The sequence below is a fragment of the Mustelus asterias genome, chromosome 5, assembly GCF_964213995.1.
Source record: "Mustelus asterias chromosome 5, sMusAst1.hap1.1, whole genome shotgun sequence".
In the NCBI taxonomy this organism is placed as follows: Eukaryota; Metazoa; Chordata; class Chondrichthyes; order Carcharhiniformes; family Triakidae; genus Mustelus; species Mustelus asterias.
In genome coordinates, this window is record NC_135805.1 from 24,110,706 (window position 1) to 24,126,342 (window position 15,637).

General features: G+C 43.3%; 2 protein-coding genes across 2 annotated transcripts in view; one reads left to right on the forward strand and one right to left on the reverse strand.

The window, feature by feature from the left end:
- nanp (N-acetylneuraminic acid phosphatase) overlaps positions 1-10,787 on the forward strand; it is a 50,493-nt gene extending 39,706 nt beyond the window's left edge. Inside the window, exon 3 of the mRNA XM_078212290.1 lies at positions 10,363-10,787. Coding sequence (XP_078068416.1) covers positions 10,363-10,382 — 20 coding nt within the window. The 3' untranslated portion in view covers positions 10,383-10,787. The remainder of the gene's footprint in view (positions 1-10,362) is intronic.
- Positions 1-15,637, reverse strand: part of polr1b (RNA polymerase I subunit B) — a 33,001-nt gene that overhangs the window by 16,236 nt on the left and 1,128 nt on the right. The window contains exons 2-7 of the mRNA XM_078212283.1: positions 14,899-15,066; positions 12,520-12,666; positions 11,913-12,045; positions 9,526-9,662; positions 7,563-7,786; positions 3,640-3,811 (exon numbers count right to left, since the gene is read on the reverse strand). Coding sequence (XP_078068409.1) covers positions 3,640-3,811; positions 7,563-7,786; positions 9,526-9,662; positions 11,913-12,045; positions 12,520-12,666; positions 14,899-15,066 — 981 coding nt within the window. The remainder of the gene's footprint in view (positions 1-3,639; positions 3,812-7,562; positions 7,787-9,525; positions 9,663-11,912; positions 12,046-12,519; positions 12,667-14,898; positions 15,067-15,637) is intronic.

The following is a 15,637-nucleotide window of genomic DNA, read 5'->3' on the forward strand; positions in this document are numbered from 1 at the left end:
TTCAAACTTAGAGCAGCCTACACAACTGCACTTGTAGCCAAAAGCAAAATTCTGCGGATACTGTAAATATACTCCCCCCAATTCAAAATCACAGCTTAATTCTGCTCACTTCTAATAAATTTAACTTGTAAAGCCTGGGAAATGCACTCCATCCAAATGTGCATTTAATCAGTTCAGAGTGCCAGAAACTGGTTAAATACTGCAGTAATTCTCCTTTACTGTATCTCTCGTTAATCTCTACTAAAAGCCTACACTGATTTATCTAAACACAAAACCTAAGCTATAACTTTTACACAAATCGTAATTAAGTGTACATTTAATATATACAGTGGAGCCCCATTATAACACGATGGTTGGGGTCCATAAAAGCGGGGTCGTGAAAAAAGTGGGGTCGCGCTAAATCGGGGTCGCGCTAAATTTGCCAATTATTAGCGGAAAAAAGGGTCCAATGACACCATCGCGTTATATGTGAATTTGCGCTAAATCGGGGCTCCACTGTATTATGTATCTGAATAGCGTGTTCCATACCGGTCACACAGCCACACCTGCAGCTACACATTCTGACAACTAGATGGAGCTTTCAAAGCTTCAGAAACTGCAGATCGCCACACCAACACAGCCAGCAATATTTGAAAGGAAATACATTTTGTCCTGACTTTTCATTAGTTACACCACAGGAAGTCCATTACAAATAACCTCTAGTTCAACCAGGTATAGTGGCACAGCAGTTTATATATATATATTGCTTGGGCCAGCAATCCAGAGACCTGGATTAATGACCCAGAGACATGATGGTAGATGGGGAATCTAAAGGTAAGTTCTGGAATAAAAAGTATCAGCAATGATGACCATGATACTACAAGATTGTCATAAAGCCCACCTGGCTTGCTAATTTCCTTTAGGGGAAGAAATCAGCCGTTCTTACTTGTCTGCTCTATGTGACTCCTTTAACTACCCTCGCAAAGGAGTTAAAAAACAGCTCAAGAAGATGGCTCCTCACCACCTCCTCAAGAATAATTAAGATTGAGCAGTAAGTGCTGGCCTTGCCAGTGGGCCTATTATCCAGTGAATCCGTGGGTTAGATACTTTTGCTTTACCTCTTAACAACTGTTATTTATATAGCACCATTCACAAGTTCTCAACATCCAAAAGTTCATGAACTGTAATGTCTGAAGTGTAGCCCCTGTTTAAATGAAGGAAATGATGTGGAGATGCTGGCGTTGGACTGGGGTAAACACAGTAAGAAGTCTCACAACACCAGGTTAAAGTCCAACAGGTTTGTTGGACCTGTTGGACTTTAACCTGGTGTCGTGAGACTTCTTACTGTAAATGAAGGAAACACAGCAGCCAGTTTACACGGAGCAATTTCCACAAATATACTGTGATAATGACCAGATAATCTGTGGGGCGGCACAGTGGTTAGCACTGCTGCTTCACAGCACCAGGGACCCGGGTTCAATTCCGGCCTCGGGTTACTGTCTGTGTGGAGTTTGCACATTCGCCCCGTCTGCATGGGTTTCCTCCGGGTGCTCCGGTTTCCTCCCACAATCCAAAGATGTGCAGATTAGGTGGATTGGCCATGCTAATTTGACCCTTAGTGTCGGGATATTGGAGGGGTGAATTCGAGGGGTGAATTCGTGGGGTTACAGGGATAGGACCTGGGATTGTAGTCGGTGCAGACTTGATGGGCCAAATGGCCTCCTTCTGCACTGTAGGGATTCTATATCTATAACACACACACATATATATATTTATTTATTTACAATGATGATGGTTAATTATTGCTCTTCTGCTTGCCCAATGAGATCTTCAACATCAACTTGAGAAGGCAGCCAATGGGATGTAGTTTAAAAATAGGCCAAAGGTAAAAGTCTCCATTGGCGTTAGGTTCTTTCAATTTAGAATTGCTTCAGTCCAGTTCTGAGCAAGCCCACAGCTCAAATTTTCTCCAAGCTTGCCATTAAAAATCTATTTTGCAGTGGACATTGCCAGCCTCCCATCCACTGACTCTGTTCACACTTCCCGCTGCCTCGGAAAAGCAGCCAGCATAATTAAAGATCCCACACACCCCAGACATTCTCTTTTCCACCTTCTTCCGTTGGGAAGAAGATACAAACGTCTAAGGTCACATACCAACCGACTCAAGAACAGCTTCTTCCCTGCTGCCATCAGACTTTTAAATGGACCTACCTTATATTAAGCTGATCCTTCTCTACACCCTAGCTGTGACTGTAACACTACATTCTGCAAACTCTCCTTTCCTTCTCCCCTGTGTACTCTATGAACCGTATAGCGTGCAAGAAATAATACCTTTCACTATATCCCAATACATGTGACAATAATAAATCAAATCAAAAAAACATTGTGAGATCTATGGTCCTCCCAACTGAAGGAAGAAATGTGCCAGACAAGGACAGCAGTGTAGGGTCACAAGAAAAGGGGTGGGGGTTGGGGGGAACAACGATTAAACAGTGCTGTCATTAGGATTTGACTGAAGTGGCCTTGTGAAACGTTAATACCGTGACCAATTAAATGATGAACAGCGATTCTGCTAAATTCCCGCCGAACTTGGTTGTCTGGTGCTAAACAAAATGGTGGTGGTGGACATACCCTCAGAACAAATTTTTAAAAAGCAAAGTTGTAGCAAAAACTTGTTATTTCCAAAATGTCTTATTACAGCTCTGGGGAGACTGACAGCAGACTTTCCTTTGACAGCCCCTTCCCAACCTGCGGCCACTACCACCTAAAAGGACAAGGGCAGCAGGTGCATGGAAATATTACCATATCCAAGTTCCCCTCCAAAGTATCACATCAGCCTGACTTGGACCTATATTGCCATTCCCTCACTCGCTGGGTAAAAATCCTGGAACCCCCCCTCCCGACAGCACTACAGGGTGTTCACTGAATCACAGGAAGTTTACAAGCACATAGAGCAGCATACTTGGCCCATTGCGTCTGAGCCAGCCTACATTCCTACAACACATGGACTGCAGCATTCCAAGAAGGCAGCTCCCCGCTCCTTCTCAATAACAATTCGGAAATAAATGCTGGCATAGCCAGCAATGCCCATACCCATGAATGAATGAAAAGAAAACTGTAGCTTTACTCCATAACTGCAAGTTAGTAAAAAGATTGTTCTCAGACACAAACGAGTGATTAGCACTGCTGCTTCATAGCTCCAGGGGCCCGGGTTCAATACCGGTCTCGGGTCACTGTCTGTGCGGAGTGTGCACTTTCTCCATGGGTTTCCTCTGGGTGCTCCAGTTTCCTCCCACAGTCCAAAGATGTGTGGGTTAGGTTGATTGGCTGTGCTAAATTGACCCTAGTGTCAGGGGGATTAGCAGGGTAAATATGAGGGGTTATGGGAATAGGGCCTGGGTGTACTGTGGTCGGCACAGACTCGATGGGCCGAATGGCCTCCTTCTGTACTGTATGGATTCTATGGAAAAGGTGTCACATGCTATCCCATCCAGATGCTAACAAGTTAATTAAAATTGCATTCTGCAATTGTCGCAAAAATAAAATTAGGAAGAATGGTTTTAGTTACAGCAGTGTGGGGGTTTAGGTGCCATTTAGAAACATAATCTACATTGGTTATATCAATACCAGCCCATTCTACTTATCATGCAGTAGACCAACCTTCAAAAACATCAGGTAGAGCTGTCCCGGGGTTAACACTTCATGATTTATCAAGCTATCTGGATTCTCTTCTTGACATTCATCCTTGGCAAATGCAAACAGCTTCCGGGTCATCAAACAGAGCAGGTAAAACTTCTCCACGTTGGATTTCAGATGTATGCAGAGGCACTGACTGCAGACAAACAAACAAAAAACACAATCCTGTATACAAAATATTAACTGCAGCAAAGACACGCCAATATCATCATCAGCTGTGTATCTTGTTCTTCATTGCACAAATGGGCACCACAGTGGCACAATGCTTAGCACTGCTACCTCACAGCGCCAGAGACCTGGGTTCAATTCTAGTCTTCGATGACTGTGTGGAGTTTGCGCGTTCTCCCCGTGTTTGCGTGGGTTTCCTCTGGGTGCTCCGGTTTCCTTCCACACTTCAAAGATGTGCAGGTTAGGTGGATTGGCCATGTGTGGGATTAATGGGTTAGGGCAGTGGATTGGGCCTAGGTAGGGTGCTGTTTCGCAGGGTCGGTGCAGACGCGATGGATTTCTTTCTGCACTGCAGGGATTACAAAGAACAAAGAAAATTACAGCACAGGAACAGGCTGTTCAGTCCTCCAAGCCTGCACCGACCATGCTGCCCGACTGAACTAAAGCCCCTACCCTTCCCGGGACCATATCCCTCTATTCCCATCTTATTCATGTATTTGTCCAGACGGCCCTTAAAAGTCACTACCGTATCTGCTTCCACTACCCCCCCCGGCAGCGAGTTCCAGGCACCCACCACCCTCTGCGTAAAAAATCTGCCTCGTACATCTCCTTTAAATCTTGCCCCTCGCACCTTAAACCTATGCCCCCTAGTAATTGACTCTTCCATCCTGGGAAAAAGCTTCTGACTATCCACTCTGTCCATGCCTCTCATAATCTTGTAGACTTCTATCAGGTCGCCCCTCAACCTCCATCGCTCCAGTGAGAACAAACCAAGTTTCTCCAACCTCTCCTCATAGCTAATGCCCTCCATACCAGGCAACATCCTGGTAAATCTTTTCTGTACCCTCTTCAAAGCCTCCACATCCTTCTGGTAGCGTGGTGACCAGAATTGAACACTATATTCCAAGTGCGGCCTAATTAGGGTTCTATAAAGCTGCAACATGATTTGCCAATTTTTAAACTCAATGCCCCGGCCAATGAAGGCAAGCATGCCGTATGCCTTCTTGGCTACCTTCTCCACCTGCATTGCCACTTTCAGTGACCTGTGTACCTGTACACCCAGATCCCTTTGCCTATCAATACTCTTAAGGGTTCTGCCATTTACTGTATATTTCCTATCTGTATTAGATCTTCCAAAATGCATTACCTCACATTTGTCTGGATTAAACTCCATCTGCCATCTCTCCGCCCAAGTCTCCAACCGATCTATATCCTGCTGTATCCTCTGATGGTCCTCATCGCTATCCGCAAATCCACCAACCTTTGTGTCGTCCGCAAACTTACTAATCAAACCAGTTACATTTTCCTCCAAATCATTTATATATATTACAAACAGCAACGGTCCCAGCACTGATCCCTGAGGAACGCCACTCGTCTCAGTCCTCCATTCAGAAACGCACCCTTCCACTGCTACACTCTGTTTTCTTTGACCGAGCCAGTTTTGTATCCACCTTGCCAGCTCACTTCTGATCCCATGCGACTTCACCTTCTGCACCAGCCTGCCATGAGGGACCTTGTCAAAGGCCTTACTGAAGTCCATGTAGACAACATCCACTGCCCTACCCTCATCAATCATCTTCGTCACTTCCTCGAAAAACTTGATCAAGTTCGTGAGACACGACCTCCCCTTCACAAAACCATGTTGCCTCTCACTAATACGTCCACTTATTTCCAAGTGGAAATAAATCCTGTCTCGAAGAATCCACTCCAATAATTTCCCTACCACTGATGTAAGGCTCACCGGCCTGTAATTACCTGGATTATCCTTGCTACCTTTCTTAAACAAAGGAACAACAATCTTCTGGGACCTCCCCTGTAGTCATGATGTGGAGATGCCGGCGTTGGACTGGGGTAAACACAGTAAGAAGTCTCACAACACCAGGTTAAAGTCCAACAGATTTATTTGGTAGCAAAATCCACTAGCTTTCGAGGCGCTGCTCCTTCGTCAGGTAAGTGCAAGTTCTGTTCACAAACAGCCGTTTGTGACCTCCCCTGTAGCCAGTGAGGATACAAAGATTTCTCTCAAGGCCCCAGCAATTTCCTCCCTTGCCTCTCTCAGTATTCTGGGGTATATCCCATCAGGCCCTGGGGACTTGTCTACCTTAATGTTTCTCAAGAACCCCAATACCTCTTCCTTTTGATCTCAACATGACTCAAACTACCCACACATCCTTTCCCAGACTCATCATCCACCAAGTCCTTCTCTTTGGTGAATACTGACGCAAAGTATTCATATAATACCTCGACCATTTCCTCTGGCTCCACGCATAGAGTCCCTCCCCCATCCTTAAGTGGGCCAACTCTCTCCCTGGCTACCCTCTTGCTCTTTATATATGTATAAAATGCCTTGGGATTTTCCTTAATCCTGTTGGCCAATGCTTTTTCGTGACCCCTTTTAGCCCTCCTTACTCCTTGCTCAAGTTTCTTTCTACTTTCCTTGTATTCCACATTTGCTTTTTGTGTTCCCAGCCTCCTAGCTTTGACAAATGCTTCCTTTTTCTCTTTGACTAGGCTCAATATCTCTCATTATCCAAGGTTCCCAAAACTTGCCATACTTATCCTTCATCCTTACAGGAATGTGCCGGTCCTGAATCCCTATCAACTTACACTTGAAAGCCTCCCACATGCCAGATTGTGTGATATGAAAATGTTATTGAAAAAGTAAATAGCTGGGTTGATAGCCAATTATTTTCCAATCACCTCTGGCAGAAATAACGTACTTTCATATGCATCATATTTCACAGAGGAGGTAGAAATGGAGATTGTAGAACTCCAGGGCGTAGAACAGCTAGTGAGAATTATTATTCAAACAGAAGTGGTACCAAAGAAGTCACTCTATCTTAAGACAAATTCCCTTTACCCAACTTTCTAAAATGCTCAGTAATGGAAGATTTGACCAAATGAAGGGTGGAAATGTGGTACTGCCTTTGAAAACAAGAGAGAGATAATCCAGGAAATTCTCAGCTAGTTAGTCTTACTTTAGATGTTGGTATTCTATTAAAGTCTAGAAATACAGGACAAGAAATGAGAGTTAATCAAGGACAGTTAGCACTGACTTCTAGGAGACAGCTCCTATTTGTTTTGTTGAGGAATCGTACGGACTCGACATGTTAACCCTGTTTCTCTGCCCACGGGTGCTGCCAGCCTGCTCAGATTTCAAGCATTCACAGTATTTTGCTTTTATTATCATGTTCGCCCGTCTGCCTAATGCCATCTCCCTTTCACCACTGTTATCTTGACGTCACTACATCTGGATTACTGCCTCTCTTCCAGGCATCAGTTTAATTCGGTTCACTGGCCTAGCTCCAGGTCTGGGCATGTTTTTGTTTATTCATTCGTGGGACATGGGCATCGCTGACTGGCGCAGTATTTATTGCCCATCCCCAGTTGCCCGAGGGCAGTTGAGAGCCAACCACATTGCCGTGGCTCTGGAGTCACATGTAGGCCAGATCAGGTAAGGACGGCAGATTTCCTTCCCTAAAGGACATTAGTGAACCAGAGGGGCTTTTCCCGACAATCATCAATGGTTTAATGGTCATTAGTAGATTCTTAATTCCAGGTTTTATTTTACTATATCCAAATTCCTCCAGATGCCGTGGCAGGATTTGAACCCAGGTTCCCAGAATGTTAGCTGAGTTTCTGGGTTAATAATCTAGCTATTATGCCACGAGGCCAAAAGAATAAACAATCAAACATCTACATTAAAGAGTGTCGCTTACTCAAACAGGAATTCTGCAGCTTGCTCATTTGTGTACCAATCGGCAAGGTAAAGCTTCACACGGAATCGCTCCCCCAGGTAATTCAGGACCTGCTTCTTTGTAGTGCATCCTTCCCTCATCACCATTCTCAACATCTGTGCCACACAACTCTTGAAGAAGGAATTGTCCTCTTTTCCTTTAATCAACTCCTGGTAAATCTGGTGGTCTGTGAAGTCAACCATCGCCTGCAAAGGACACAGGACGAAAGCTACTAGGTTAGGACGAAACAAAGAATGAATACCGGAAGCCCACAGGAGGTCCAACAGCACCTAGTCGAAGATGAGTCAGGTTATCATTTCAAGTGGAGAACACAAAGGATTGACCAAAGATACCTCGCCCTTCCAGGTAATGAGAGGTTTACTGGACACTTTCCACAGCCGAAAGTGATGGCCTTAGACCCATCCATAAATTTGCACGATATGCAGCTCGAAATGATCTAATCAGCATAAAGGTAAAGTCGCCATTGTCCCAAATGACCATAGGCACTGACTGGTGGCGATTTAACCAGAGGATCACCACACCTCAAACTTGCCCCTTGGCTGAGAAGACGGGCATTCATGAATAACCTCAGCTGGTACAGGAATTGAACCCATGCAGTTGGCATCGCTAACCAGCTATCCAGCCAACTGTGCTAAACCAAGGTCGGCACAGAATGCCTTTGATGTACCCTCTTTCAGCTTATAGCACTTTTAATGTCATAAAACATCCCAAGGCACTTCGGGGAGTGCTCCGAATGAAAATCAGAAACAGAGACACAAAAGATGAAATTCAGAATGGGCAAAAACTTGGTCAAAGAGGTATGTTTTAAGGAGAGTCTTAAAGGATGAAAGAGAAGCAGAGAGGTGACTAAGAAGGAGGCAAGGTAATCTATTTCAATCCCTCTACAAAAGGCAATGGGAAGCAATAGAATCAGTCACATTCAACCCTTCCTTCCTTTGTAGGAACACGTGGTTACAGTTCATCATGCCTGTGCCAGTTCTGTGAAAGTGCTGTCCAAGGACTCCACCCAGTGTCCCACCATTCAGCATAGCTCAGCAAAAGAATGGAGAATGGAAAAAAATTAAATTCACTCATTCTCTATTACATAACTCCGGAGCCTTATTGCTCAGAACCAACCCAGAACTTAGGTGATTGGTGAGATTTTTATCTGTAAAGTAATTAACATTAGTGTTCAGTACCATTCAGTAATCCTCTGATTTTTCAGTCTGTGTCCATATGCAGCAAGATCTGGACAAGATTCAGGTTTGGACTGATAAACGACAAGTAACATTCGCACCACACAAGTGCCAGGCAATGATCATCTCCAAAAACAGAGAATCAAACCATCTTCCCTTTACATTCAATGGCATTAGTGTCACCATCTGAGGTTACCACTGAATCAAAATGTAACTCAGTAAGTAACAGCCTAGTTGGTTAGCTCCCCATCCACTACTTAAACATTCACTCCCCTACTATCAGCGCACAGTGACAGCAACTTGGGCCATATACAAGATGCACTGCAGCAATTTGCCAATGCTCCTTTCAAACCTGCAACCTCTGCCAGCTAGAAGGACAAGAGCCACAGAAGTGTGGGAATTCCACCATCTGCAAGTTTCCCTCCAAGGCAGTCAACATCCCGAGTTGGAACTATATCTCTGTTTCTGCACTGTTGCTGGATCAAAATCCTGGTATTCCCTCCCCAGCAGCACTGTGGATATACCTACACCACATTAACCACTGTGGTTCGAGAAGACAGTTCATCACCACCTTCTCAAGGGATAGGCAACAAATACTGATTTGCTAGAGTCACTCACATCCTATGAAAGAATAAAAAAATAGTCTCTGGACTGTAAGATTTTTTATCATAAATCACATCTCTCAAAAGGACTGAGTCTTTATTTTTAACCTCAACCCCCCCCTGCAGAAAATGCAATATTCATCTCACCTTAAGCGCAAAGCAAAGCGGTAAGAAGAAGAGTTCCTTCTGGTAAATGAAGTTGACCATGACAGTGCCATTATCCAGATAGTGGAGGTTCATGTTAATAGCAGTGTGCTCATCTTTCACACAGTGCATGCTTATACCTGGTAGGAGAAAACATAATACAGCTTGCATTAAAACTCTGGCCTATCACTTTCATGAAACGCCACTTTGAAATAAGTTAATTTTCTTTCCCCACTTCAAGTCTTGCAATGTCATGAATGAGAAATGTAGCAATCTGACCCCATGCTTCCTCTCAACAACATCTGACAGCAAAACTAACGAGAAATGTGGGGGAATTAACTAATGTTGTGCAACTTTGTGTCAGAATGGGCTGATAATCATGCCAGCCTATCAAGCTTTTGATATATGTGCTTCAGGGAGCGGGGGGGGCGGAAACTGTTTCTAATTCACATTCTCCCTGTGTCTACGTGGGTTTCCTCCGGGTGCTCCGGTTTTCTCCCACAGTCCAAAGATGTGCAGGTTATGTAAATTGGCTATGCTAAATTCTCCCTCAGTGTACCCGAACAGGTGCCAGAGTGTGGCAATTAGGGGATTGTCACAGTAACTTCACTGCGGTGTTAATGTAAGCCTACTTGTGACTAACAAATAAACTTTAATTTTAATTGAGAAATTTCCAAAGTGATTGAATTACACAGGTGAGTGTATGAACTTCCAAAGCTAAACCAGAGCGCCAAATATTATGGCACAAGTTTAAATATTATGGTCTTCCTTAAAAAATTGCAATTTAAATACTGTAGTCAATTTTATCAATAGTTATTCTGCTCTCTTTCTCTTTTGCAGGGACAAAATGGTTGTTTTGACATGAAATGAGGAGTGGTAACGCTCGATACAAGTTAGGAGTGTAAGCAACACAATTTTGGATGAGCTGAAGTTGACAAAGGCAGATAGAAAGCAGACCATTCAGCGCGAATAGTTACATCTGGAGGTGCCAGGACAAGAATCAGTAGTAGATGGAGTGAGGTAATGTAGAGGGGAAATAACAACTTTTATAGAGAACTTTGTTCCTGAGAGAATATGGGTCAGGAACTCAGTTTGGGATTGATGAGAACGCTGCTAAGTTGCAAACATTCTAGTTCAGTCAGAGAGAGGGGCAAAGCAAGTCCCCTGAGAAGCTAAGTATGGACAATAAATTTTGAATATAATATTGCAGCATGCCCACCACTGTACGAGCCACTTTCAACCCAGAAATAAACAGTGGGATTCTCTTTGCGCATTTGTTCAGTGAATGAATGGATAAACTTAGCACATAATTGAGGAAACTGTACTATCTACTTTATTACAAAATTGCTGCAGGCATTGGAAATATCATATTCATGATCAGAAGTTTGAAGCTTGCTGATGTGCTGGACAGTGACTATAGCTACATTAAATCAATACTGATGCAGCAATGCTGAGAACCACTTTAGCATCCTTCAGTTGCAGCTTTGCTGAAGTAGGAACCGTTAGTGCAGAAAGAACAAACCACACGTGAATGGAGAGACACACAACAAATACCTCGATACCAATACAGCCGCACGGTGTGCACTCGGAAAATATCACAATAGGGACTAAAAATCAGCTCATATCGATTACAACACACCCATTCCATTGCTGGGAAAACAGCAACAAAAACAAACACACCGGCTCTCACTGCTGTTTGATATCCAGTGACCCCTCCAGGAAATACACCTAGATGGATGTTAGATGAGGACAGGTTCAGACTCAGCTGTGACGAGTTTGACATTGTGGCAACACCCAGTGCTATGGTTCACAAATGAATGAGGACCTGAGGACACGTACCAACCAACTCAAGAACAGCTTCTTCCCTGCTGCTATCAGACTTTTATATGGACCTACCTCGCATTAAGTTGATCTTTCTCTATACCCTAGCTGTGACTGTAACACTACATTCTGCACTCTCTACTTTCCTTCTCTATGAATGCTATGCTTTGTCTGTACAGCGCACAGGGAGCAATACTTTTCACTATACTAATACATGTGACAATAATAAATAAAATCAGATCAAAGCAAATCAAATAACCTGTTGAGGAAAGGGGTCCTAAGTAGGAATCATCACTTCAAGGCAAGAGGAGGAAAGCTGGAGATGGGTAAGAAGGTGGGGAATGTTGCCATCAATAGGGACACACGTGGACTTGGAAGTGATATGGCTTTGGGAATCAAGTGTTAGGGTTCAGAAAGAAATCTTCCATGAACCAACAGCTGCTAGCATTGTTGCACATTACACAAAAATAACATAGTATCAATCAACATTTCCCATAAATAACAATCACATTTAAGAAGTAATGCTCAGTCATCAAGCTTTGAATTTACTTTTAAAAATTTACAATTACCATATTGTGTATAATTAGGGCCTCTGCTCTTCCACTTGGGTCTCACCATAGCAATGGGAAAATTTCGTCGTGGCATGATCAGCATCCGAATGATTTTCTCGATACCATTTATTATGAAGTATCCTCCCATCTCCTGTTGAAAAAGGATAAATATTCATTTCTTTCATCTCTTCTTTAAAATCTTAATATGTCAAGTTGATTCTAATTTTGAACTCAAACGACGCCAGTTACATTTCTGGTTAGTGGTAACTCTCCCCAGGTTATGTTTTAGCGATGATGTTATTTAGAGGAATATTGATTAATAGGACATTAGGTTTTGTGTTATCTGCACCAGTGCCGGGACAATTTCCTGAATTCACTCTTTGCAATAAGATTTTAACAGTGATCTTTCATAACCTTACTGGAAATAATCAGTTTCCCACTGTGTTTACAATGTCATTAACACGGCGACCGCGGTTTGAATTCCATAAAAAAGGTATTTCAGCAGAGATGAATGACAGCATAGAAACTTTCCTCTCTTTCTTCCCCTTGTGCTGCCTGAATTCACTCTGAAGATAGAATATCACACAGAGAAAAGGAAGTCATGCCACAGTTGTTAATTCATTACCTCTGCTTCTTCATGGTGTTTAATGAGGTCTTGAGGAGAGAGACGGTATAGGTTGCAGAGTTTTGATTTTACCATAATAGGGATCAAACCAAGGCTCTGTTTAATAATCCCCTTTGGTTCACCATTCACTGACCAGCCAATGTCTGCCTAAAAAAGGAGAAAATGAAAGTTAAATAGATACAAAAGACCAGATACTCTGATTTGTCCCTTTCTGAAGATGAAACAAAATCACCATAATCACCATCAGACAGGACACAGGTAGAATGCTTCAATAACATATGGCAGACCATTTAAGTCACACTGAACTCAGTTTACCCCAGAGGTGACTGGAATGCTGAATAACAATGAATGATGGGGGAAATCAACAGTATGCAGTCATTTTATTCAAAGGTAATTCAGGATTAAAATCATGCAAAGCAAATGTTCCTGGATTAGGAATAAGGCAGGGAGGGAACATCATCTACAATGTCCATTCCTGATTACTACTGCCTCCTACTGGAGAATACATACATAGTGGGGTGGCATGGTAGCACAGCGGTTAGCACTGCTGCTTCACAGCGTCAGGGACCCGGGTTCAATTCCCAGCTTGGGTCACTGCCTGTGTGGAGTTTGCATGTTCTCCCTGTGTCTGAGTGGGTTTCCTCCGGGTGCTCTGGTTTCCTCCCACATTCTGAAAGGCATGCAGGTTAGGTGCATTGGCCATGTTAAATTCTCCCTCAGTGTACCCAAACATGCTCCGGACTGTGGCGACTGGGGGATTTTCACAGTAACTTCATTGCAGTGTTAATGTAAGCCTTCATAGAAATCATAGAAACCCTACAGTACAGAAAGAATGCATTCGGCCTATCGAGTCTACACCAACCACAATCCCACCCATATTCCTACATATTTACCCACTAATCCCTCTAATCCACGCATCTCAGGACACTAAGGTCAATTTTAGCATGGCCAATCAATCTAACCTGCACATCTTTGGACTGTGGGAGGAAACCGGAGCACCCGGAGGAAACCCACGCAGACACGAGGAGAATGTGCAAACTCCACACAGACAGTGACCCAAGCCGGGAATCGAACCTCAGGTCCCTGGAGCTGTGAAGCAACAGTGCTAACCACTGTGCTACCGTGCCGCCCCTTACTTGTGACTAATAAATAAACAAACTTTTAATGGTGAAACAGCTGAGAACAGCGATGAATAGCTTACAAATGCTCATTGATAAGCATAGCACATGAAGAATGGCTACCTGAATAAGTAATAAGTCTCACAACACCAGGTTAAAGTCCAACAGGTTTATTTGGTAGCAAAAGCCACTAGCTTTCGGAGCGAAAGCTAGTGGCTTTTGCTACCAAATAAACCTGTTGGACTTGAACCAGGTGTTGTGAGACTTCTTACTGTGTTTACCCCAGTCCAACACCGGCATCTCCACATCACTTGAATAAGTAGCAGGGGATAGTCCATGAACAATACCCTTGCAGGTCAGTGTTTTCAGACAACATAACATTTATGGAGCCAATGTTTCAAGTCCAGATGACCCTTCGTCAGAGCTTCATCAGTTCTGAGGGAGGGTCATCCAGACTCGAAATGTTGCCTCTATTCTCTCTCCACAGATGCAGTCAGACCTGCTGAGATTTTCCAGCATTTTATGTTTTTGTTTCAGATTCCAGCATCTGCAGTATTTTGCTTTTAACATTTATGGAACTGGACAAGTAACCTAGTTGTCGAGAGTTTTTAAGCCTGCAATGGTGAATAGTGAAATTCAATTGATTAAATCTGTGGGTTGACATTAGGAAAATGACCAAGAACCTGCCAGTATCATTAAAACCAAACAGGTTCAGTGATACTCCTCTAGCCACACTGGCCTGCATGTGACACCAGTCCAAAACTATCCAGTTGATTTTTAATGTCTACAAGGCAAATGGAGTTTGTCAAGGATTGCCAACATCACAAGAACATTTTTTTTAAAACTGGGTTTATGAGAGGGTACATAAAGCTGGGTGGAGCTGGGCAGGGACATGGAGCCGGGGCTGGCGGTTTCAAGGGTCAGTGGTTACAATTAGATTGATAGACCGGAGAAGGTGGGCCTCTCAAAACAATTGATGTAAAAAAGATTACATAGGCGACGTAACTCTGGATGCAAATCCCGTTACACGTCACCTTGCAACTCTGTAAGATCATCTCCAGCAGACCCAAGGGGATAGATTTTTCAGATCATTGTTTTGTATTACTATTGTTAAAAGTCGCACCAGTTGTAAAGTTCCCGGCTAAGGAAACCATATTAGTATTTAGTCTAGATAGCAAAAACAATTCCCACTCGATTATGTGGTTGCTGCATTTTTAAAAATCTATATTGGAAACTACGGGTCAGAACAAATTATACTTACAGTTAACTTGCCCTTATAAGTACTTCGCCGTCCTCTACACTCCGCTGGGTAGACTCTCAGGTCACTGCAGATGCTGCCTTTTGGCACCATGGGGGGGCTGATGAAAGCATCCACAAACGCCAGGCTGATCCGCTCATTTTTATAATTTAACTCCAATGGAGGAATAGCCTGTAGTGAGCACATTTAAACCAAATGTGTCAATAAGAGATTACGATGCACTATCACACAAAACGCCATTTTAAAACATCCTCGACAGCTAGCTCAACTCTGCGGAAGTGGCAACAACTTGAATTTATATAGCAGCTTTAATGTAGTAAGACATCCTATGGTGTTCCACAGCAGAATTATCAAACAAAATTTGACACTGAGTCAATAAAGAGTTATTAGGACAAATGGTCAAAGATTTGATCAAAGAAGTAGGTTTTAAGGATCGTTTTAAAAGGAGGAAAAAAGGGACAAGAGGCAAAGAGGTTTAGGGTGCAAATTCCAAAGGCCTTAGGCAACAGCAACTAATGGCGCAGCGATTAAAATCAAGATGCACAAGAGGCCAAAACTGGAGGGTTGTTAGACTGGAGGAGATTACAGAGATAGGATGAAAGTTTTAAGACTGGCGTGTTGGAAGACTGGGAACCAGTGTTGGTCAGAGAGCACAGGGGTGGTGGGTAAATAGGACTTTGTCAGGATGTAGCAATGTTTTGGATGAGCTCAAGTTTGAGGAGGGTGGAACAGGGAGCACAGT